This window comes from Eurosta solidaginis, chromosome 3 (genome assembly GCF_040869045.1).
Source record: "Eurosta solidaginis isolate ZX-2024a chromosome 3, ASM4086904v1, whole genome shotgun sequence".
Taxonomy (NCBI): Eukaryota; Metazoa; Arthropoda; class Insecta; order Diptera; family Tephritidae; genus Eurosta; species Eurosta solidaginis.
The window spans coordinates 67,917,916-67,945,229 of record NC_090321.1 but is presented as its reverse complement, the minus strand read 5'-3'; the positions used below and the strand labels follow the sequence as shown (position 1 = coordinate 67,945,229).

Here is a 27,314-nt window from a genome sequence, read left to right as displayed (position 1 = left end):
GAAATTATCCCTGTTGCATTACTTTTTCTGTAGTTTCGAACTAGTTACAAATTACCACTTCTGAACTAGAAAGAAGGCATACTCATAGTCGAAGCTCCTTAAAGCTAGAAGCTAACCTAACCTAACCTAGACTGCCTTTTTATCAAATATATATCACTAAGCTATCCACATAAAAAAAAAAAAACAAAGTTTCCATAAAACAACGCTTAAGAAATACTCAAGAAAAATTTCGTTTCTTAAGTAGTATTCACCTCTAAACAAACTTTATATGTGGTTTGCTTTTTTTAAGCGAAGGTTCACAGAGGACACCTGCCTGCGCCAAGAAATATATGTGCATCTCATGATTTCTTCAGCAACGGCCCAGTAAGAACATAGTCGGTTAAATACCAGTGATAAAAGTGACTGTATCTTTGAGTTTTTTGAATGGAATTTGCAATTATATTTGACCACAAGTGTTCATCTGATCCGTTGCTGAGTCTTAGCAGACAAGTGACGCCTCAAGAAATATATGCGAAATTTTTCTTCAGCGTTTTCTTGTGATGTGGATAGCGCGCTTAAATATGAAATATAAAAACCCAATGTGGCTGTAAAGTGTCGAAAATTATGTGTAGATCTTACAACCTTAGACTAGCAAAGTTGCTTCTATCATTAAAAAGAGAAGACTGGAGACTCATGACGGGTATTCTGACTGGACACTGCCTTCTGGCGTCACATGCTTTTAAATTAGGCTTGGTCAGTGATTGCAGATGTACGAAGTGCGGGTTGGAGGAGGAAACGATAGAGCACGTTCTGTGCTCGTGCCCTGCACTTGCCAGGCTAAGACTCCAGCTTTAGAAGTGATACAGCTGTCAGATCTAGAAGCAGCAAGTGGCTTAAGTCCTAGGAAGCTTCTAGTATTTGCCAAGAGGACGGAGTTATTTTGTAACGTAGGTCCTGATTTTTGATAGGGTTTTTTTCAGTTTGGTCGTTAAAACAAACTTCTGGTAACACTACGGCCAGTTCAACCTAATCTAACCTAACCTATGGGCGATTTTTAAACGAGAGAAAATCTAGTTACTATCTAACTAGTATTTCGTTCCTGGGGGGTAGCTCTGAACCAGACAATTTGATCTCTAGTTATTGACTTCCCTTTAGGATGTCTATATAGTATTTCAATGAGCTTATTAACATTGAGCATTTTCGACTCATTTTATAGATGTTATTCAGATGTCACCGTAGACATTCTGTAGCAGCTCCTAATGTGGTACATCAGCAGGACTATAGCTGCCTCTAGCGTTTGCCACTTAAAAACTGCTGTCAGATTGACAATGCGTTACATACGATCGGCTGGCCAGTTACCAAATTTTTCTTGGATTGTATCGAATAAAGTAAGTCGATTAGAGGAGAAGCAAATCTTTTACTCTCGAAGGTGTATTTGTTTAGAAATTTTATTGTTACTGTTTAACATTGGGATTTAAAAGAGGAGGAGAGGGTTGAGATTCTGCCCACTTACAAAAAGATTTAATTTAACACTGTACATCATGCACTAATCAATAGCAATCCGGTGATGAGAGGGGGAATAGAGGAATGTGTTTGTAAGAAATAATTTAAACGTTGTAAACTTAACAAATATCGATTACGATAAAATTATTTGATAAATTTATTTGCGCAGCTATGAGGAAAAAGAAAATGGGAGACTCTTTCATCAGGTTTAGCTAAAATGATGGAGACTAATTAGGCACAGATGGCAACCCTTCATTTCATATGTTCATGAGCGTAAAAACGGGTGCAGGTTGACGTTATATATACATTTGAGCGACGTATATAGCGCAATCTCGCGGTCATCGCATTTGAAAGGAGGATTCATGGCGGAACCAGGAACATGTGACCGCGGGAAATCAGCGGAATGGTACTATTTTTAATATGATTTGACAGCTCAACTTCTAGCGCAGTACGATTTTGACATCGAATTTTTATTTATGTTTGTATGTATGTCACCTTGCTGCCACCTTGTATGGTTCCACCATGAGAGGAGCAAAATGTGGCCGCATGCAACGCTAAAAATTTTTATTAAAGCAACTCGAACTAAAGAATAGTTATGTTAATGTTCACTAAAACAATGGATTTGATGAAACCAATTGCATACAGTATTGATGTGAATAGGAAGCTTAAATTTGTTTGCCATCCCTAGTCAATTAAGGGTCGTTTGCACCATCTTCAGTTAGTCACTTAACTATATGTTATTGAAATATTCCTTTTCTCCATGTGAACTGATGCTTCGTGTCTCAGTTAAGTGCAAAGCAAAAAGTGTAAAAAAGTTAGTTATTCACACAAGATTTTTGCAATTTATTCTTGAAAATGTTCATGTGGTTAGTCACCCTGTGTTCTTGAAAACGAAAATGTCAAATGAAGGTTTTTGATAGATTGCTATCCCCTAGGTAAAATCTAACTAAAATGACCGCTTAGTGGAGCATAGAAATCGTTCAGATAGCTTCATTTAACATTTTAGTTTTCATCAATACAGGGTGACTAACCAATTAAACCGATAATTGTGAATATTTTGTAGAACAAATGGAAAAAATTGATTATGAATACACGAAAACCAATAAAACAGCTGACCTTTATGCTATTTTCCTACACTTAACTGACAGTCGTTGCTTCAGTTGGCATGGCGAAAATGAGTATTGCGATAACTTATAAATAACGAACCGGACCCGTGCGCATCTTGCGCAACCAATATAAACGTCTTTTATCAAATATCAAAAGAAATCAGCTGTTCTATCAATCAATTAAAACATGCGCTGCCATCTGGCGTATGGTAGCAACTGCCGTATGATAGCAACTGCCGGTAATGCAGAGCAACTATTCGTAATAGTGCCATAATACAAATAGATTTTTTTTGTGTTCTCACAATCGTTTATTTTTAACAAATTATTTTAATAAAATATAGCTAAACAAAAGCACTACGACCAAAATTGCCCAAAGCTCGCTAATAGCCTGAATATCCATCTTTACAACCAATTATAGATTTGGATTCCAAATAAGAGCGAAAAAGGGACCCGTACATAAAAACAGCAATTAGAAGTAATAGATATAATTAAATAAAAGATCAAATTAAAGATGATGAAAATGGCCTTTAGTGGACAATATCACAAGTTTTGAATAAAGTGAATGAGTAGTTTTCAAACTGAGTTTTAAAATGAAATACTCACTTGTTTGTTAAAGGCAACATTTTCGGACAAAACTTTGCAGTAACAAAAGTGAAGGTAAGTTTTTTTTCGCACCTATAAGCGAATCGGCGAAATGATTCTATCAAATATGGTACTTGATACATGTGGTAAGCTGACGTCGCACTAGACACTCTTCGAGTCACACGGTTTCTTTTTACTGCTTTGAGTAGGAAGTTTTGCTGCATAAAGACGGAAATATCAGATGACGGTGGAATGTAGCAGACATATGAATATAGATGCCCTTATACTCAACGAAAACCATGATACGTATCCCGCGATCATTTCTGAATGCCTGACATTCGGTAGACAAAAATTCAGTATGCAAAACGCTGTCGAAAACTACAATCAATTCAGAATGCCCCTTTCAGCTTACCTAAAGATATTAGAAAAGTATCGACATATTTGTGGGTCTAAAAATTGTCGACCTGTTTATCTGTACCGCTTTGTATGCATCACCCTGTACTTGTCTGTTTCTGCACATATGTATTTGAGTTTAGGTAATAAAAGCGAAATTGAATCGTGGCGATTGTTTGATCTTTTTTGTACATTTCAAGTATTCGTTAAATAAATTTTACATTTTTTGTTTCAATCAGTCTTTGTATCTAATATAAGTATGAACAAGAAAAAAGTCTAAGTTCGGTTGAAACCGAACATTACATACCCAGCTGTGCACTTGAAATGCTGTTGTTGTTTTCTTTGTGTGGTTAATAGTGTTATAAGGCTAGTAATAATACTGTAACGAATTTTGGGAAATTCCGCTTATTTGAAACCTTCTGCTAACGTTCGAATCGCTAAACTGTTAAATAAATCACTCCAATATTCAGTATTGCAAACTGGTCTTTATTTAGACTACTTCACAATTATACTTCACAACCAATAGCATGCTTAAATTAGAACTGATTCGTTATTACTCAGCTTGCGCTGCTTTTATACCCTCGGATTCCTCGTTCACCCATTTCTCCATTTCTAGCAATTTCACGCATGTGTTGTTTAGTTACCAGCTATATACATGTATATATATAGTCCACGCCTCTCCCATAGCCATTTGCGTGTGTATGTGTGAGTAACTACTTCGGCTGATGACTACATATTTGTGTGTGTAAAATATATCTCTGCGTCGCCTTCTACATAAAAGTGGCTGCTTTATTGTTGTTGTGCATTTATTTAGTAGCAGCTTAGTGATGCTAATATTCGTCACAATACATATATGGCTCTTAGATTATGGAGGGAATACTTCTCTGCTCTCCTAAATGGAGGCAGCAATTCACCGCGCAGAGATGAAGAACCCGATCCCGCAATCGATGATGATGGAATATATGTCCCTCCGCCCGATTATGACGAAGTTAGAATAGCAATAACCATATTGAAAAACAACAAGGCCGTGGGCGCTGATGGATTGCCTGCGGAGCTATTCAAGTACGGCGGCGAGGAGTTGGTAAGGCGCATGCAGTAGCTTCTTAGTAAAATATGGGCGGACGAGTGCATGCCCGACGGTTGGAATCTAAGTGTTCTTTGCCCAGTCCACAAGAAGGGGGATACTGCAAAATGCACCAACTATCGTGGAATCATCCTTCTTAATATCGCATATAAGGTCCTTTCAAGTGTATTGTGCGAAAGATTGAAGCCCACCGTGAACCGGCTGATTGGACCTTATCAGTGTGGCTTCAGACCTGGTAGATCTACCATCGACCAGATTTTCACAATGCGCCAAATCTTGGAAAAAGCCCGTGAAAAGAGAATCGACACACATCACCCCTTCGTCGACTTTAAAGCCGCCTTCGACAGCACGAAAAGGAGCTGCCTATATGCCGCTTTGTCTGAATTTGGTTTCCCCGCAAAACTTATACGGCTGTGCAAAATGACGTTCAGCAACACTATCAACTCAGTCAGAATTGGGAAGGACCTCTCCGAGCCGTTCGAAACTAAATGAGGTTTCAGACAGGGTGACCCCTATCGTGCTATTTCTTTAATTTGATGTTGGAGAAAATTATACTAGCTGCAGAACTTAACCGCACTGGAACAATATACTATAAAAGCGTGCAATTACTGGCATATGCTGACGACATTGATATCATCGGCCTAAACACCCGCGCTGTTAGTTCTGCTTACTCCAAACTAGAAAAAGAAGCGGTAAAGATGGGTTTGATGGTGAATGAGGACAAAACGAAGTACCTGCTGTCATCGAGCAAAGAGTCAGCGCAAACGCGCCTTGGCAACCACGCTACTGTTGGCAGCCATAATTTCGAAATAGTAAAAGACTTCGTTTATTTGGGAACCAGCATCAACACTAGCACTGAAAATCAGCGAAGAATCAATCTTGCCAATAAATGCTACTTTGGACTAGGTAGGCAATTGAAAAGTAAAGTCCTCTCTCGGCGAACGAAAATCATACATATTGACAAGTCAGTTATCGTACCCGTCCTATATGGGGCAGAAGCATGGACCATGACAACAGCAGATGAAGCGGCTTTGGGAGTGTTTGAGAGAAAAGTTCTTCGAAAGATTTATGGCCCTCTACGCGTTGGCGATGGCGAGTACCGAAGAAGATTTAATGATGAGCTGTACGAGCTATACGCAGAAATCAACATAGTCCAGTGTATTAAAACGCAGCGACTGCGCTGGCTAGGCCATGTTATGCAAATGAAAGATGATGCTCCGGCCAAGAAAGTGTTTCTATCGGAACCCGCCTATGGAAGCAGAGGTAGAGGGCGACCGCCATTCCGTTGGAAGGACCAGGTGGAAAACGATTTAAACTCCCTTGGTGTGACCAATTGGCGCCGGTTGGCGGAGCGAAGGAGCGACTGGCGCGCCTTGTTGGACGACCATAACCATTTAGATGGTTAAGCGCCAATTAAGTAGGCAAGTAAGTAACATATATGGTTCTATTCTGAAATAATTTTCGTTCAAAAGAAGCGAAAAGGATACAGAGGCTACCACTAATGAATGAAAAAAAAATGTTTATGCCAAATTTCGTTAAAATTGGGCGATTTTCGTTCGACTTATAGCTTTAAAAGTATTTTGGAAAGGGTAACAAAAAAGGGGCGGGTCACGCCCATTTTTAAAATTTATTTAAGTTTTGTTCTTAGCTCAACCACTACTGAGGTAGAATATCAGTCATATGTAGTTAAATATCATAGAGTTATTGCAAAGTGGGTGCGGTCTTTAACCGATTTTGATTATCTTCACTCAGTCTATATAATTGGCAAGAATAGTATCTCTGTCAAATTTCAATGTAATATCTTTAACGGTTTTTGATTTACGGCTGGTTAAACTTCCAAATTTTCTTCTTCTAAATGTGGCTGGTGCCACGCCCATATTCCAAAATTTTTCAGAATTTATGTTTTGCCTTATAAAATCAATGCACCTACCAAATAACATTAGCTTAGCGGTATTCGTTTTTGAAGTATCTCATTTTTTCCATTTTCCTAAATTTTCGATAACGAGGAAGTGGGCGTGGTTATCATCCGATTTCGCCAATTTTCAATACCAATCTATTCTGGGTCCAGATAAGCCCGAATACCGTATAGTGTGGTGAAAATATCGCAATATTTGCTCTAGTTATCGTGTTAACGGACGAAGAGACGGACGGACGGCATGGCTTAATCGAATTTCTTTTCGATACTCATGATTTTGATATATGAAAGTCTATATCTATTTCGATTCCTTTATACCTGTACAATCAACCATTATGCTATGAAAGTTATAATACCCTGTGTACAAGTGCAGCTGGGTATAAGAACATACATACATACCTATGGATATAAGATATTCTGAACATGAAATGTGCACTTCCGATGAATGTTTTGTGCACCTCGAAGTGTGAGCATAGTTTTAATCAGCAATCATACAAACAAACATATTGTTCATATAAAATTCTATGTTTCTTGTTATCAACCAGCAAAAAACCAACGTACCGCATGGAGTGCAGCTTGCAACTGGGTGGCGAAAAAAAAAAAACAAAAAATTATAAATGCCAACAGGCTTGCGTGCATTTATAAATGCAACAAGCACACTTTTTCATACATACACATAAATAAATACACATACACACATACATAAACATCCAGTCGGTTTGTAAAAGTCGTATCGTCTTTTCATTGATATTTTTACTTCTTCAGCTCAACAAAAATTTATATATTCATGTAATTGTTTTTGTTTATTGTCCTATAAGTACTTCCATATATATAAATATGTATGTTTGTTGACTTCTTTTTGTTATTTTTTCAATATTTTTTTGATGAATGTGAAAGATGAGGAAATGTGACAATCAACTGCTGTCACTGAAGCTCATTGAATGAATGTCTGACTGTCTGATTGTCGTTCTTAAGTATTGCACTTATGCATATGAATTTACATATTAAAACATACATATGAGTTTTTAACATGATGCACATTTTTTTTACTTTACACACACATGTACATATGTACATAAGTGTGTTTATTCGTACGCTTGTGCGTCTTAAGGAATGCCCGTACATGTAAATGGTGCCGATATGTGAGCACGCACACCTTTCTGGAAAGTGCATTGAAAAAGGTCAACAAAAAAAACAAACACAAATCAGGGAAGTAAAAACACAAAAACAAAAGTAAACAAAAAACAAAAAAAAAAAACGACTTCAAATATGACTCATTCAATATTTACCGCTCTTATTTGACTTCAAGTGTGAAATCTAGGAATGGTGAAGAAAAGTCAATGGATTCAACACTTTTGTAATAATACACACAATAATATAAATAATTATTTTTTGTATGTTATCTGTGAAGGTATGTGGCTGCATTTTTCCGACAAAATGTGCATTTGATGGTTGTGAGGTACATCGCATAGTTTTAACTCATTTTTCTAATAAACGAATGTAGATGTGGCATATAGACTAGTATAAGTAGGTTTCTTTCAAATAGATTTATTTAGCTTGCTTACTGCATCATTATGTTGTTGAACACGTGATTACAGCAACAAAATACTGCAACAACGAATGTTGAGTTGAGGTTTTCCTTAATAAAGATCAAAAGACTTAGGAAACGAACTTGGATATCATATATGTGACAACAATTAACATGAGATGAAACATTTTTCGATTTTTTTTTCGCATTATATGTGGATAGCTACAGACAACTATTAACCTCATTTAATATGAACTTTCTTTAAAGTATTGGAATATCGTCGACAGTTACTAGACAATGGTTTGACAATTGTCGGTCTAACAAAATTGTCTTGACATTAGTAACAAAACTAGATAGCTCTGTCGAAATCAAAGGGAAGGTAGCTCAGCAAAATTAACTTGCATAGTAATGAGTCGATATTTAATGCTTTTTAATAATTATTTGCGAAAATGAATAAGAAAATGAATTTTGATTGGCGACAGTTTTGTCAGCTACAAGTTTGAAACTCAACAGGGACGACAATAGTACGCGAGAAATATTTAAATATTTTTCAGAACAGATCACTATTATTAAAAAAATGCAACACCTATTTCCCAAAAACATTTACATTTTTTCAAAAACAAAATGACGGAATTCTAATTAACAACGTTGTCCGTAAGAGTTGTCCTTAACAGTTCTGTGAAATAGGCTCCTGCTTTCCTCGAAATAATAGTACAGCTTACGAATTTGTTCCAGAAAACATTTGCCGTAAGTATCGGCTTCTTGTAAAATTGTCGAATCTCGATATAGCCGTTAGGCTCGCAAGCTTATCGACATTCAATTTAATTGTTGCATAAGCAAACCCTCTCGGGAAACCTTTTATGTTTTCCTTTTAACACGATAACCTACTCTCAGCTTTTGCCTGGACTAAAAACTCTACAGCATATAACAACGTTCGCTCTGTAGCAAATATTTCGAAACTATGACTATTTACCTATGGAATCAGAGGAAAATTCCGGCCCCACTCCGCTGAAAGGATCAGGTGGAAAATGATTTTAATGCCCTTGGAACATATATATATGTATAGTAAGAGGGAATGTTATTGTATAGGAAAGTTCAAGCTATATTCTTGATGTGAATAACACAAAAGTGTGGTAGAGCTAAGATTTTCCAAGTATTCCCTTAAGTTTTTATCATTCAAATACACCCCTGCTTATTCTTCAAATGTACATCTAATTGCATTACTGAAAGATATTTTCCTCAGAAAATTTGCTTTAATACATATAAAAATATAAAAATATCCTATGGTTATCCTTTTTATGGGTAAAGACGAGAGGGAAGTCGGTCGAAAAATATGGTTTTCACCTATATGTCGAAGACAGTGGTCGCTTAGGGTGACCTAATAACCCAACAGTGTGAAATATACCTCAGAAATGTGGATATTGGACTAAAACAAGAAGCTGGTGCGCTGATCTTCCACTTGAGGCCTCTGTTTTAAAACACATTCTAGGGATATCCGTAGTGCCCACATTTAGATCAATATCTTCTAAAGAGAGAAATTAAGATATTGAAATGAAAATCATCACACACTCGTGCATACCTTTTACTTGATACCCACATCTTAAGAAAAAAACTTTCTGGAGTACTCCTGATCCACATTTTGGCCTATATCTCGGAAACGGGTTGATATATCTCAAAAACTACATGTTTGTTACAGCTCCCGCCAACAGCTATAATGTTATAACTATATTATACAAACTTATTCGAAAGATACCGGGAACCATATATTGGGTCTCAAGACCTAAGCAGTCTAGAGTTCTAAAATATACCCTTTCTTAAATACCTTAAATGCACAAACGTTGACCTGTTAGACATTTTTACTACATGTAAAGATAAAGTAGGGCAAAAGCTACAAATCTAACCAACGACATAGAATCAACTCCTGGGTCAAATAAATTTGAGTTAAGAATTTTTAGTTCAAAAGCTTTGTGTCAAGTGCAAAAGACATTAAATAACTTTTTGTCATTGTTGTGGCGATACAAACTAACTTAAAGGTTTTGAGGAGTGTTATCGATGTTGATAGTCCTTTAACGAATATAGATCCGGTATGTTCCGGTAAGAAACATCATTAAGGTACAACCCCGATCATCCCTGAAACGATTTAATATGACCACATAGAACCTTCTAGGCCATTGCGCCCTCCCATCCCATAGCTTGGATTCGCCAGAGCCTCGGCTGCTAAATAAACAGAATACGCCACGGGTAGGTGAGGTTGAGACTTGGGTTGGAGAAGCTATAAATTGCGCTGCCAACCCCTTGAAAGAGTTGCGCTACACAACCCTTTGAATCATTTGGGAATTTTAGCTAAATCTCTTTTAACAACTGTTCCTTCGCACCTGTTAGGGGTGGGGGGGGGGGGGGGGGGGGGGGGGGGAATTTTTCAAAGAAGCCCTTTTTATGAAATAAAAACTTTCGGTTGCCTATACTAAGTGAATTTCACACCGAGAGACTTTTTTGATCCTCTGGTAAAATCTCAAAATCGCCATTAAAAAAGCTTACAAAATGTGCATAGTTTTAGGCGTAAGATTTTGCATATATCTTTTTTTTATCAAATCGATAGACTCAAGCAACGAAATTGATGTGACAAACCTTCCTCTCGGGCTTCTCTTCAGTTGCCCAACAAATCTTTCACCGTTTTACAAAAACAAAACCTTTAACTTCAAACAAATTATTTGCGTTAATAATCTAACTCTGACCGGTACTATTCTCTACCTTATGGAGTCCTATTTGAATATAATTCATTTAGTGTAAATTTTTTGCAGACTTTCATATTCCCCCATCAAGGTCGATGTCGGTGCCTGACAAATAGTTATTTCTATTTTTGTTGAAGTTATACTTCGTTAGGAGCACTATAAAATATGATTTGAGTGAAATTCTAAGGTGTAACACAAAAGTAGCAGGCAGAAAATGCAGTTTGTGCGTATGTTCGCTGTGAACTGTAGGAGCAAACTTGCTTTGAGTGTGAATTTCACCACATCACGTTATGCGTCACATACATACATACATGTTGTTGTTAAGTTGAATGGTTAAAAAGCTAGCAGTTGCTGGCGTTATTTAACATCGGGATATCTTCACAGCAATCCGGAAATGAAAGTGGACCAGGGATCAATCTATTCGAACAAATCCTATTGACGGTTCGATTTGCATGAAATCTGGTATTTTCCTAGTTTAATAATGCCTAAGATGTATAACTTCTCACGCGCGTACATAAGTACACACACTCTTTGTTTTTTAATATATTGGTAAATTTTTTTTGTTGACTCATAACTTCCTCATATTTAGCCTCGCACCATATAAATTAAACACAACCAGCCAATTAAGACTTGCGCCTTATTTGTCTATGTTAATGGTAACGGTACATACGATTAAAATGGCGAATAAAATAATTGGTTCGTTATTAGAATATTAATAATTTTTATATTAGATGAGACACAAGTAGCTAACATAAATATATGATAAATTAAATTTTTCTAAAAGCTAACAAGAATGGTATAATAAATGATGTCACATAGCTACCGGCTTTACATGAACATGCCGTAAAGCAAAAATACATTGGTAGGTACAAATGTATGTAATATCAATTTTATATACTTAAACATACTGTGGCGAGTATTAGCATCACTATGCTGTTATTAAATAATAACAACAACAAAAACAGCAATCACACTTATGTACAAGGCAAGGAGAAATAGTTCATACACATAACCAGCAGCTTGAAGCAGAGATATTATGTAGCCGGCAGCTAAGAGCAGAAGTGGTTACTCACACGTACACACCCATATGGCTAGAAGAAAAAAATAAACTACAGAGATACATGTATATTGCTAAATAACCAAGCATGAGATACATCTAGAAGGTGAAACGTCTAGACCTTAGGAGAAATGGGCGAACGAGGTAACCCAGAGTATAAAAGCAGCGCAAACCGAGGAATCAGTAATCAATATGATTTAAACAAGCTATTAGTCAAGTATAATTCTGAAGTTCTACTCCCAAAGTAGTCTAAATACAGACCATTTTGAAAAACTGAATATTGGAGTTATTTATCCGACAGTTCAACGGTTCGAACCTTAGCAGAAGGTGCATAGTTATCAGAAATTCCCAAAAATTCGTTACAATACATATGCGCAGAAAAAAAATGGACTTTAATACCATATTTCCCCACATATTGGCTTTGATGGAGTTTGTTTATATTCAACCATCATTTATTTTCTGCTGCACTCACAAGCCACACAGCATCAATATCAGACCTGAAAGTGGTAAAAAGAAATAACCTCAACTATAAAGAGAGAAATCTGAGAACATCATTTTCGCTTTCAACTCCCAGTCCGAGCACAAAATTAAACATAATTAACAAAAGTTGTAAATATGTAAATCACTTAATCTGTAGAAAGGTGTATGGGTGCAAAGTAAGTGGCCCTTATATACCAATATGAAATAACATAATAATGTGGTTCATATACCGCTTAAGGGAGTAATACCAATTTCACACAGAAACATAATTGAATCACAATTTTTTCAGTGAAATAATTATGGTTTTCCTTTCACACAGGGCCACTTGCTTCACAAAATGTATAGCAGCCGTTTCCTCCTTAGCTATTAAGTCCCGGTTTTTCAGTATAAGTTCAACTCAGTTTGTCAGTTAAACTACGCTTACACTTATTTTGCAGGCTTTCAGTCTACTTTAACTCAAGTTTAAGCTTAGCTTAAGCGGTCGATCTGACAGGGTTGACTTCTAGTTAACCTATCAGTAATTCGTGTTCATTCGAAATGGCGTCGAATATACCCAACAAGCATTTGGGCTTGAGTACCATTAGAGCTCATGTTGATGAACTACGCATACTTCTAAAATCTCAAAAGTTGTTTCGAAACAGTGGCTCAACTCGAGAATCATAACGTACTCAACAAAAGAGGGAATTTTTTATAAAGCAAAATATGATATTACTTAAGTTGAAAAATTTCAATTCCCAACTTATGGTTCTGTACCTGGACTCGAATGTAAGATTCCATACTACAGTATTTTCACGAAAATAAAATAAATTATATATAGTTTATTTTGAATTAATTACGCTTAATTACTGGTGTTTATTTCTCACAATGATGGTACCACCTTGGAGATTCTTTTTTTTTCAATTCCACCTTAACTCGATATCCAATGTAGAATATCAACTGGCGAAATGTGTTGAATATTCATTTGAGAACTGTATATTTCTCAAAATCTCTCAAAGGTTGGATAATAGTTTGATAATGATAATAACGTTGGAGATCAACTCGAGAACTTTAATTTTTACAATATTTCTCAAAGGTATCGAACCAGTGATTGGAGAATTATGAATATCAACTTGATAACTATCTGTTTTAAGAATAATTAAATAATGATGTTGGATATCACCTCCGGAGCTAGATATATATTTCGCTGGAGAAATATTTTGTCCATGTTTTTTGGGTAAACAAAATCCAGCTATTGCCGTATCTACAAATTGTCTAGATAATAAAAAAACCAATGTTGCCGTACAAAAAAGCCTACAACGAAGGCGGCCTTAAACTGTGACTGAAAAACTGCTCAGAAGTTTAACTGGAGTTTAAATTTGACTAGAGTTTAAGAAAACTTAGTTTAAGCTTAGCTTAACCGACTACTGAAAAACCGGGCATAAGACAGTCGAAATAGAATGCATGCGCAAATGCAGCGAAATTAATATGTTTAAATTTTTTGGTGCTATTCTATTTTTCGTAAATAATGGAAAAACATTTTTTTCATTGTCTTTTGTTACATTCACAACATGACGCAATAAAACCAAAGGGATGAAGTCTGTAGAACAACAACAAAAAATCGACGGCCCTCATAATCCAATCATGAATTTTGAAGTAATAGGGAGGGAGAATTCTTGTACTATTTTGCTACTTTTTTATTACCTTAATAATGTGATTTGCGGAAAAATGCCAAACTCGATGGATTTTCACATCGGACACTAGGACATGAAAGAAACAAGAAGAAAAAACACAAGAAACGGAAAGAAAAAGAGGAGGAAGTTGGAGGGAAGTCCAAAGGGTATAAGGAATAAGAGGAAGAAGGAGAATAAGAGTAAAAGTAGGAATAAGTGTAAAGGTTTGAGACAAAGTAGTAAAACGAGGTTAACAGGAAGATTAACAATAAGGATAAGATTAAGAATAATAGTGAGAGTTAGACTTGGATAAGAGCTAGAGCGGTAAGATTTATGGAAGACTGAAAGGAGTAGGGAAATCTAAGGAGCAGATTAATGTAAACTAGGAAATACAGAAGAGATAAAAAATAAGATAGGAAGAGGGTTAGACAAAGGAGAGGCTGGTGTATAGATAGAGAAAGTCAGAACAATGTCTGTCGGGTTGGTGCATACGACTTGAAGTATTTCAAGCTTGTCTTAACATTTACAGGGTTAGCCAGAGCTGTTTCAAATAAAGTTGTGATAAGCCAAAATTGTGTTACCATCAGTTGAATATATAAAGCTCTGACATATATGAACACTGGGAAGATGGTTTTTATGAAGATGACGTTACGAAAGCATATAGCCTATTTCAAAATACACTTACGAGTTACATAAACCTTTCCAGTCTTTCTTTTTTCCAAAAAAAATCCACTCTATCTCGTAAGCCTTGGGTTACTAATTCATTAATTAAAAGGATACAACTAAAGAATAAATTACGCAGAAAATGCAACAGCCACCCAACAAACACTGAACTTCGGAATCGTGCACGTCGCTTATCTAATAAAATAAATAAAAGCATCCGTTCAAGGTGCAAAAAATATTTTCAGGATTTAGTATTGTCAGCACAAAGTGACGCTAGAAAAGAATGGGACGCTGTTAATAGAATTATGAACAGGAAGTTAAAAGTTAAGCATGACCCACTTGTGTTGAGCTTGAATGGCGTGGACGTTCGAAACTTTTGAAAGTTGCTAAAGTTTACAATAACTTTTTTGTAAGTGTTGGAACATCCTCTGCTACAACGAGTAACTTAATGCCTTGCATGTGTCACTCTGACCCAATGCTCTTAGGTTTTCCACCTCCCAGTAATAGTTTTTTTTTATCCGATTTCAGGTTCTGAAATACTTAGTACAATCAATTCATTGAACAATTCCGGCTCAAGTGGTTGTGATAATATATCAAGTCGAACGTTGAAAAGTATATCCCTATATATTTTCGGTATTTTAAAATATTTATTTAATTCAAGTATAGCCTCTGGGGTTTTTCCAGAAGACTTAAAATATGCCACTGTAATACCGCTCTTCTAAAAAGGAAATAAAAAAGGCCAAGATAATTACAGGCCTATATCTCTGCTATCATCTATTTCAAAAGTGTTCGAGAAGGCAGTCAAAAGCAGAATATTAGCCTATCTAGAGAAAATAAATTATTTTAGCTCAATGCAATTTGGTTTTAGATCCGGTCATTCTACGGAAAAGGCTCTGTTAGAGTTTTGTTCATTTATTTATAAGGCAGTTGATGATATGAAAAGTTGTGCAAGTCTTTTTGTGGACATCACAAAGGCACTTGATATGGGGGACCGCAATATTCTAATCAAGAAGATAAATTCCGCTGGTTTTCGAGGTAACATCCTCAGTTGGTTTGAATCCTACCTTATAAATAGAGTTCAAAAAGTAAGAGTTGGTAATAATCTAAGTAAACTGAGGCTTATAACACTAGGAGTACCCCAGGGCTCGGATCTTGGACCACTTTTGTTTTTAATCTACATTAACTCTATATTTTCGTTACTATTTATTGGTAAAGTTACAGCCTTTGCTAATGATCTTGCCATCGCATACGCGTCTAATAACTCTTTTAACCTTTTTGCTGATATAAATTATGATGTTTATTTGTTAAGATCTTGGTTTGCAAGCCATAAACTCGTGGTAATCTGCAAAACTAAGCTAATGTATTTTAGTCTTTGCGGTAAAGAAATAGCAAGATACGAAATAATCTTTCATGCGTCAGATTGCATGCGTCACAGGTTGTGCTCAACAAATTGTACTCAGCCGAACTCTTCTGTAATTTTTGACCAGATAGCAAGATGCGACAAGAAATCCTTCGAGATAGAAATTGTTCCTAATTTCAAATATCTGGGTATTATAATAGATCAAAATCTAAGTTGGTCATCGCATATCTCTATTGGCAAGCAATATGTGCTATCAGCCGTACGTTCTTTCTATACTTTAAGAAAAGTATGCTCTAATAGATTACTGACATTGGTGTATCATGGATTAATCCACTCAAAATTGCAATACGGGGTCAGTTGTTGGGGTGGTGCCTACAACACTAAGATTAGATCTCTGTTAGTCCTTCAGAAGTGTCTTATTCGAAGAATTTGCAACGCTGGTCGTCTAACGCACTCTATAAATCATTTCAGAAAACTTAATATCCTTCCCTTACGTCACTTCTATTATTTTAAAGTTTTAAAAATTTTCTTTAATAGAGGCCCAATGTACAATCGCTACGGTCTAAGAAGCAAATCGCCTTCTCACATAACCGTGCCTAGCTTTCGGACTACTCTTTTTCGTAACTTCTACACCACAATATCATGTAAATTATATAATAAACTACCTGCAGAGTTACAAACGATTAGAAGGCAAACTGTGTTCCTGAGGGAAGTGAAGCAGTGGCTTCTTGGTTTCAATCATGAGGATATTGAAATTCTGCTGCGACCTATAATGTTATTTCTCGCTGTCTTTAAAATATAGTAATAACTAATTATATGAAAGTATTTACTTTGCTTCAGTTTTTTTATATGCAATAGTTATATTAAGCACACTTAAAGATATTTCCCTTTTCTTTGGTTTTGTTCTTTTTTATATATATGTTCTTGTATTATCATTATGCGCCCCACAAGCATCTATAATACAAAATGAAGGATACGACATTTCCACTGTTCTTAAAATGAACATTTAATGCCATTAACTATTTTCTTATTGTTATTACTTTAGTAATATTTTTATTAAAATTGTTAACTATTATACGAAAATAATGAATAAACAAACAAACGAACAAACAAAGAAACAAAACATGTTGAAGTATCGTTCCTGCAAAATTTCTGCCGCTATATATTTTTACACCAGTCACCTCTTTCTGCTCAATGAGCCTACCAGAACACTTGGTTTACGTAGATAAATGCTGGGTCTTGGGAACGTATATCGACAATCCAAAGTTTCCGTATTACAAGCCTCCCGGACAATTAATCCGCAACTTCATGATATTGTTCCAAATTGTCAATCATCTCATAACCCCATAACATGGGTCCCAGGCCACAGTAGCATCTGCACATCAGAAACTGCGCTCTGATGAGCTAGAAAAGGAAGGCACCAGCAAACGATCACCTGTGCTGGCTGGGTGAGTCCTCCTCTGAATATTTTCAAGCACTGGTTGCGAACTCAGTTCATGCGTTCCCGAGATGGTCGGGCTAGCACCTTAATGGTGCTGTGGTGCCGGAGCGTACCGGATCTGTATCCGGCAAAGGACCGTTACATCGATAACACTCCACAAAGCCTTCGGGGAGCAACCTTATCGCTACAATAACAACAACAACAACAACTCAGTTCACGAAATAAGCTAACGAGAGATGGGCCATGTAACCAATATGTAGGGTGTCTAGGTAAACCTGGCCCAAGTTGAACGAAAAAAGACCGCAATCGTTCATACTTTTGACTAAGTACCCTCTGTTAATTTTTTTTCATCTCCGTTTTCTCTCTCTCCCTAAACAAAGGTGACTTAGTGAGAACAAGCCAAGAAGTGGCCGCCCAAAGCGATCAGCAGTCGCCCAGTTGGAGAATAATGTTCTATCCCTAATAAGGAAAACCCGCTCCATGTCAACAATTGATGTAAAAAAAAGAAAAAAAAATTTCAAAACGAAGTGAAAAACAGACGTCCAAAGCATTTCCCTTGCACGTAAGCTTTATGAGACTAAATTGGTATAACAAAATTTTTGTGTTATTATGTACGACGAAATGTATTTGAAAATGGACCTAAGAAACCTGTCACCCCCATTTCTACTGCTTGTAGTGCGAAGAAAACATTCCTATTCTAAAAAAGCTACCTTGATAAAAGAGTTGGTCAGAAAGTCGCTGATTTGGCAAGCTACGTATTTGCGAATGTGGGCATAAATCCACGCCGCTCTTTACTATGGATACCATCAAGCAGAAATTTACGTGAAAGTGTGTCTTCAAAAAATCTTCTGCCATTCTTACGTCGTCAGCACATCACGCTCTATCACCCAAAAGTGGTTCGAGTATAACAATGTAGATTACATATGTAAGGAAAAACTTGAATCCGCCCAACGTGCCAGAGTTGCCTCCAATTGAGCGGTATTGATTTTTGATGAGAGCAAAAATTTTGAGAACAAATAAATAGTGGCGAACAGCATCGCTAAAAGTGGACAAAACCGTTGTCGGGTATTTCCGGAAAAGCTCGGTCATACGGACAGCAAAGAATAAATTTATGAAATTTCTTTATCTTTCATTGATATGCATATATGTATATTAGGGCGGGTCGATTTAAAAATCGCTCATTGCTCTGTGAAAATCGTATTCTAGGGATCAAAATAAGAAACTTTGCCGAAGGAACCATACCTCTAAAACGAATTCTGATGGGTCGAACGTTTGGGTAGGGGCAATTTCAATTCTACCTGCTGTGTCTTGTGGTGGCTTAAAAAAAACAACACAAGCAATTTTACGATCTGCAATTGTGTCACAGTGATACCTTCATTTTTTAAAACGGTTGAATAAAAAACCCACACAACTATGTTTACGACATGCAATGGATCACAGTGATGCCTTGGTTTTAAAAGGGGGTTGTAAAAACGCTAATTTCTAATAATTTTTTAAAATTTCTTTTCTATTACTAAGTTAAATTCATTTTTTCATTTACATATGTTCTGACTAAATAAATTTCTAAAAAGAAAAATAAACTCCAAAAAGAAAAAACAAAGTGGGATTTTTCAAAATTTGCCCCTACGACCCAAGGGGGGGGGGGGACATCACAATTCGTTTTAGAGGTATGGTTCCTTCGGCAAAGTTTCTTATTTTGATCCCTAGAACATGAATTTCACAGAGCAATGGGCGATTTTTTTGCCTCCCCACAAATCGACCCGGCCTAATGTATATGTATGTGTTTTCATACTAATAAAAACAAAAACAAAAGAAAATTGAAGAAACTGCCACTCGCCACAAAGAAAGGGTAGAAGAGGAACCCATGTATTAAGTTTAAAGTAAATCGCACAGTAAAAAAAATTTAATAGGTCAGTCACTGGTTCACTTCTCGGAAAGGAAAGTTTCTTACACCTTGAAGCCTGATATAGGGGTACTCCTGTACCCAATTTCAAGAACATCACACCATAGGTAAGATTGTTTGGAATTTGTACGTCCTTGGCCCTTTTTCCGAAAAACAAAAAATGTTTCTCAAATAATAAGCCAGTCATGTAAGTACCCTGGGCCAAGTTTTAAACCAATTGTACCGTAAATAAGATTTTTTGGGAGAGGTCTGTCTCGGGTCCACTTCTCGGAAACAGAAGCTTCTCAAACAATAAGTTAGTCCAGGAAGTACCCCCGTACCAAATTTGATTATTCTGTTAATGACTTAAATTTTATTATATGTAATTTTATTTTGAATAAATTATTTGTGGTAAATTAATTAAAAAACTATTGCAATTTAACGTAAATTTGATCCTGCGGTTGGTCCTGTGCTATGGCCTTTTCCCGAAATGGTCACATGGTCAAACGGAAATTTCCTAAATGGTGACTACATCAAATTTTGAAGGGCCCAAAATCAATTGGCAGTATGATGACTTTAAATGGGCAATTGAATTGGCCATTTGAATTGGTTATAAGATAAATTGACCTTATGACCCCTTTGAAATTGACTTTATGACCCCTTTGAAGTGGTCGTAAGGGTAACTGACCTTATGCCCGTTGATATTATGTCACCCAACCATTGTGTGGTGGTAGCGTGCTCCGCCTACCACACCGAAAATCCTGGGTTCACACCCCGGGAAAAGCAACAGCAAAATCTTAGAAACAAGATTTTTCAATTAGAAGAAAATTTTTCTAAGCGGGGTGGCCCCTCAGCTGTGTTTGGCAAGCACTCCGAGTGTATTTCTGCCATGAAAAGCTCTCAGTGAAAACTCATCTGTCTTGCAGATGCCGTTCGGAGTCGGCGTAAAACCAGTAGATCCCGTCTCGCCAATTTGTAGGAAAACTTTAAAAGGAGCACGACTCAAATTGGAAGAGAAGCTCGGCCTAAAATCTCTTCGGAGGTTATCGCACCTTACATTTATTTATTTTTAACCATTAAGATATGGCATTGTCATCGGTCCTCGATTCGTGTGCAAAGTTTCAAATTAATCAAACTTCTGGAAGTTGGCGAAAATTATGTGTTAAAAATTTCCGTTACATACAGTGTTGTGCAAATCAAAAGCAACAAAATCAATGCAAATATGTAATGGACTGTATTTTTCACGCCAATAAATTTAAACGAACGGTTTTTTATATAAAATATGTAATGGTCCTTGACAGGTCAACTATTTATCAAGCATTCACTAAAACAGCAACAAGTGAGCACAACAACAAAAATGTGTATTTTGCCTAACATAGAGCTGTGCAAAATTAAAGCAACAAACCAATATCATGGAAACAAATCGACTTTTCTTTGTAGGTTAGTATAGTTCCAGTATGTATTAAGGTGTGATTGGGCTTCGAGCATTGATCTCAGCTATCAGTCCCCATTTATGTTCAGAGCTGGGTAAGTTCAATTTCTTTACATTACCCATTACATTCCTCAGTAATTGGAAAAAGTAATCAATTCCTGTTCTGCACAGCAAAGAAATTTGTTACATTTCAGTTCCCCAAAAAAATATCAAAAGTAATTTCGTTCTTTTGAGGCTCAATTAAAAAAAATTGAAAAAAAAAAAATACTTTGCGCAATTGTAGTTTCTTTCCCAGTACTTTCGAAAGGAATGGGAAATGTAATCGAAATTACTTTCAATTGTATTACAAGGAATGGAAAAAGTACTTTCGAATTTCCCATTCTATTCCTCAAAGGAATTGCGAAAGTAATTGAAAAACCACAAGTTAGTCCATGTGTAAGAACTTACTGATGTGGGTGACTTTTTGGGTCGCACGTTATTATTTCATCAGATTTTTCTTGTGAGTGGTAACTGAAGGCATTTGGAAACACCAATGAATATCTAATCATTATTCTCTTAAAGTTCCCAGCTAGTTAAGGGCATATCCTTTCCTTTCTCCGCTATCAAAGGGGGTGGCTATAGGAAAGCAGCATACTTTTCAATTTTCTTTGAAACATTCAGCTGGCATAAAGTAAATGCCATTAATGTTCCGGAAAACTTTTTTCTCGTATTCTTGATCTTTTGATATCATCCATAGTTGCTCCTCTGAACCATATTCTAATAAATAATATTAGAGCAGACAGTGGCAAAGAGTGGTCCGTGTAAAACCTCAGAAGCGTTTGAAGTGAAGTGTAATTAAGGTATAGCGGTACCAGGTGCAACTACATTTTTCAGTGCCAAAAGCTTCTTTATATTTAAAAGTTTACGTAAAAATGGTGCATCGTTTCGCCCCCTTGTTTGAAAAGTTTAGTGGTCAGATGTTCTTCTGTGCCTCATTGTTATTAAGTCGGCTTGGATGAGGTGCTGTGAAGAAGATGATGGCACAATAGACCAATGCAAATTATCTGAACCAATCCGACCAAATCCACTGTCACTCTGTTTTGCGAGGTGGAATATTGGACCCTCATATCGATGGCGTTGCGCTACCGAATGTCAGTCATCCAAACATCTTAGGGATAACATTCGGTGACACTCTCACCTTCTAGACGTATGCCATTGAAGTTGTATCTAAAGTGCAAAAGCTCAAAGTCCCCATGTAACTTGTCAGCAGCACTTTGGGGAAAATATAAAGAAATGTTGCTAGCCACGTAAAAAGCAATTGGCCGGCAAATCTAAACTGCAATGATACAATCTTACCATACCCGTCCTCATATATGGCGAAGAGAAATGAATTGCCAGTCATAGAAGACAGTGCTTCTGTTTTACAAAAAATGTCTTAGGCTCCAAGGAGTTACTGTGACCGCCGCTTGAATCGAAAAAATATTTTTTACATTAAGAATTTTTCAATTACTTTTGCAATTCATTTGAGGAATGGGAAATTCTTAATTACTTTTGGTATTCTTTGTAATGTAATTGGAAAATCCCCAATTACATTTCCAATTCCTTTCCAAAGTACTAGGGCAAAGTATTTGTTTTCAATTACAAACAAAAAGTTATAAGTTTTTTTGCGATACAAACTATTTTGTGTAATATTTTCCTACAATGAAAATTCAAAAAATCGATACCTTTTACATTAGTGATTTTAGTACTACACTTTGATAGTGAAAAAAGGAGTTAAACTCTATCATTGATATCCTTAGACAAACCTACTGAACTTCATACACAGTCCAAAACTTTTTCACTTAATACTGAAAACCACATTTTTGATTGGGTTCTTTTAAATATATGTATATATGTTTTGTTTTTTAAAAAACTATACAATTGTTTAAATTTTTATATAAATGTTTTTTTTTCACCAATAATTTTTTAAAAATTACTGCTCCTTAAAAACTAAATAAATTTTTATAAGAAAACCAAAAAATATCAACACTAAATATCTTATTTAAAATTTGTACAAACCTGAGACGCAGGCAAACAAACTCAGTAAACAGAATAGAATAATTTTCGCCATTTCTTCTTCTTTTCAAATTTCTTCAAAGACAAACACAACAAAACCGAGATACTCTTTCCGCCAATTAATCAAACACAAATAACAAATTTTTTAACTTGTTGCACTTTTATATATAAAAAAAATTGAACTCAACTATAATAGAACACTCAATTCAATTGAAGTTGTAGGTGTGTGCGAGTGTGTGTATTTGTGTGTAAATGCTATAGGAATTAACAAAATTAATTTTTTCCGTATACGAGCGAAAGACACGTTCTTTCAAGATCCCTGCAAAACACCAACTGACACAAACTATTCACGACCAAGAACACCAAAGCCATAAAACGAATCTTGAAGCTGACATGAAGTTGAAGTTGGAAGTCAAAAAAATAATTCTTTTAACCAACGACAACGTCGACTGCGACTTCGTGTCTTTAACTTCTTTCTTCTTTGACTCCAATTTCGACTTCTTTGACTTTGGCTGCGTTGCGTGTGTGTGTGTGTGTGTGTGTGTTTGTGTAATGTCGCTTTGTCGCTTTGTTTAGGCTCGCGGCTGTGAGATACTCATACATATATGTGTGTATGTGTGTGAATGTTAGTGCGCATGCAGTTTGTTGTTTAATCCTTTCGACCCAGCGAATGTGGCAAGCAAACTCGCATAAAAAAACATACCACACACATGCACACAGACATAAAATGCAAACATGCAAAGAGATGCACTTTTTATTGTTATTGTTGCTGTTTGAGGACAGGTAACAATTGTTATACTTGCTTAGTTATTGTTATTGTAATGATGCAAACCAATATTCTGCTGCTCAATACCTCGCGACAGCTCCACAGCATACAAAAGACTTAAGACACAAACTCGCACTCATAATATTACACACACAAGCATAACAAATTTCGTATACATACACATTGATATTTGAATTTGTTTGTGTGTGTGTATGCGGCGGCTGGGCGCACGTTTAGTGAACTGAGTGATGTGCGAAATGCTTTTTAACCAAGTTCACGGTTGCTAAGGTTAAGAATGAAGTTCGTTACATGACTTCAACAAAAAATGAAAAGTACAACAACAACAAAAACACACGAAACATATAAAAATAAACAATTGAACAATCGGGTATACAAAAAAAGGCGTTGTTGAATAGGTGGATCAGCGGATATGCGGATAAATGCGAATGCTGGACAACGGCTGGGAATGCTAGCATATGCACACACAAAAACACATACGAAACAACAACATATATACTTATACATACATATGTATATAGAGAAGCTGACTTTCAGCTCCGTGCCGTGAAGAATTCAAGTGAGCTTCATACGCGCGTTGAATGGGACTCATCGTTACCGAGCGAAGGTGGTTATGGGATGACCGCGTGCTGGCGTCTTAACGTAGCGCATAAGACAAATATTGGTAAAAAAGGAAGCGATTTGAGAATAGTAATATTCCGGGAGTTCACATGTACAGTGTTGAGCAGAAAAAAAAAATATGAAAAAATTGGGCTAAAGATGGACGATATAAAATGAAGAAAATTATTGAGGTAGGGCGGTAAATTCTTTGTTAAGAGTACCAGCTTTACTCAGCTCTCATCACATCTATAGGAGTGGCGCTACGTTAAACTTGCAGGTTCGTAACTTCACAAAACACTGAGATAAGTACGGTAGGTGGGTCTAATGAGTGGAGATTAGCATCAAGACGATTGTTCGCGCATCTTTGCCTTATTTTGCAATGAAAACCTGATATAGGAATGACGTTCTTAGGAAAATATGAACTTTTCTGGCTATCTGAGGTGCTTTTGTTTATCAGTTTATTGGACCTTTGCACAGTTCAGCCCGCAATAGCACCACATAGCCCTTCCGGCTTCTTCGTTGGTCAGTAGAGGATGTATTTGCTGCGAGAAGAGAAATTTCCGCCGCCAAGATAACTTGACCCAAAACTGCAGGCGCTGAACAACAGACACCGTTCATAATTTAATACAATTGCCTGACGGGGAGGCAGTATTCTATGGTATGTTGCAACTTTGGGCACCATAGGTTGGTGTACTGCCACCGTTGCTCCGGCATTGTGTTATATTAAGCATATTTTGTAAACTCAATGTTGGAGCAGCTGTGATAGACAGACATCGTTACCTTTACAAATAAGCCGACCCGAACTTTAAAGAATATGACGGTTGGGAACCAGCAAAACGAAACACGTACTTCAACGAAATACCTGGTGTGAGACCACGCAATAAGCTCACCTTCACATCCGATGAGCGAGAGGGCTGCGCACATAATAATGAATCTGAGTAGAATATTGATGAACACAGACGGTCAAAAACCATGTACAGGGAAGCTGCCTGCATCATCCTCGGACTCTGTAATCTTATATAGTGCAGAAATCTGGGCGGACACAATTTAACACCTAGGTCCAACGCAGTGGGGCGCTGCGAATGGCTTCGGCTTACCGCACAGTCTCGGCAGAGGCTGCCTTAGTCGTTGCCGAAGCCATTCCGTTATACTTTGCTGCTGAGGAAGGAAAAGCAATATAAAACAACGGATCGGAAATGAATAGAGATTGTTGCGACACAGGCGCGAGAAGAATCGATCCGATGCTTGCAAAAACAGCTAAACAACAGCACCGAAATAAAATGGACCAGACAATTAGTTCCTGTCTGAACCCATGCCTAACATCAAGGAAGGGTAAACGAGATACGAGTAGCCATGGAGCTTACGTAGCGCGCAGTCGTACCCTAAGTAATGCTAAATTCGGTCCCAGGCACGGGGAATCGCGCTGGGCGTGGTTTTAACGGGTGTCTCTTCAGGGTAGGAGGGAGTCGTACACTCGGAGAATATTCCAGCGAGACTTTAAATATTCCGGTCAGTTCATCAAGCCGTCTTTCTTCCACGAAACTAAAAACAAAGTATTTAAATCTGAACAGAGGGCATAAGTGTTCACCAAAATATCGGAGTTAGAACCGAGGAAGGAAGCAGAGCGGAGGGCAGAAATCGCAACAATTAGTGTAAATCTTTCTAAGGCAGAGTAAGAGCTTTTCACCAATAAGACAAAACTCACGTATTTCTATGAATTCAATACATCTTAGCCTTTAGAAAGCAATCGGGAATTCCGCAAAACTTCCAGCCATCTTAATACATATACGGTTCGAGCATAAAACTTGTATGTGAACAGAGTTAGCCATCTTGTCACATAGTCTGACGGATCCTAGGGATCTTGGGTTAACCACAATAACAAGGAGTCTGGGTGAAAATTTCACGTGGCATGACTCGCAGAACTGGCTCTACAAGGCTGCTGTTGTTGTTGTTGTAGCAGTACTTCGCCCCATCCAATAGGTGCGACCAGGACGCAACAAATTAAATGGGTTACACTGAAATGACAACCCTTGGTAGGGAAAAATCCCGAGTCGCGGCGGTACATGGAACCGGCTGCCTTTGGAAGCGGTTCTACATGGCTAAAACTATGGGGTAGCGATTATAGAGTCACTAGGTTTCTGTAGTCTTCTTGCAATGGATGCTTTTAGAACAGTGGCAGTATTCGCCAGGTAGTCTGCTATTGGTATTCGTTCGAATCAGGCGGAACCGAAATACCACATGTCCCAGCCACAAGATTTTGGGAGCAGCAAGAAAAATGGGTATCTATGCTTCACTGCCCAGCACTCTGTCGCAATGAAATTTTTAGAGAGGCCTTTTCCGAGAGCATCACTCCTCTCCTCTCCTCTCCTCTCCTCTCCTCTCCTCTCCTCTCCTCTCCTCTCCTCTCCTCTCCTCTCCTCTCCTCTCCTCTCCTCTCCTCTCCTCTCCTCTCCTCTCCTCTCCTCTCCTCTCCTCTACTCTCCTCTCCTCTCATCCCATCTCACCTCACCTTACCTTACTTCTGCTCATCTTACCACTCCTCTCAGCCCCCTCCTCTCCCCTACTACTTTGACGCCACTGTTCCTCAAAGTTCCTCTAAGTCTAAAGAAGGCCATTGATGTTCCGTTCCAGTGGGATTCTTTTATGGCATTCCTATTCCAACTTGCTGCTACCAAATTTGTGTTTGTTTCTTTGTTGTTGTTTGTTCTTACGTTTAGTATACTTTTATATCACGTTTTTGTGGTTTTGTGGTCGGAAATAGTTTTTTCCATAGTTAGTAGAATACCAAACAAACGCACACATACCCTCATACACCCATACATATGCACATAAAATTAATGCTTAGTTAGTGGGGCTAGAATATGCTTTTGGCTTTTAAATACTAAAGCCAAGTTGATGTATATAAATATATGTTTGCGTGTGAGCGCATGTTTGTTTGGCTTTGTAGATGGGATAATGCGTTTGGTTATGCCCCGCGTATCGCCGTCTGCATCATTCAACATTCTTGGCCTATTCTTTTTTTTCTTCTTGCACCCGTTCCTTTACCAGTGGACATACTGAGCTCATATTTTTATCCACAGTTACTATAACAACGCGTATGTGTGTGTGCG

The 27,314-nt window shown here is 37.1% G+C and overlaps 1 protein-coding gene across 4 annotated transcripts in view; it reads right to left on the bottom strand.

The window, feature by feature from the left end:
- nw (narrow) overlaps window positions 1–23,134 on the bottom strand; it is a 38,677-nt gene extending 15,543 nt beyond the window's left edge. For all 4 annotated transcript variants that reach the window (XM_067772156.1, XM_067772157.1, XM_067772159.1 and 1 more), the window contains exon 1: window positions 22,824–23,134. In XM_067772156.1, the coding sequence (XP_067628257.1) occupies window positions 22,824–22,875 (52 nt within the window). In that variant the 5' untranslated portion in view covers window positions 22,876–23,134. The remainder of the gene's footprint in view (window positions 1–22,823) is intronic.
- Between the last annotated feature and the right edge of the window lie 4,180 nt (window positions 23,135–27,314).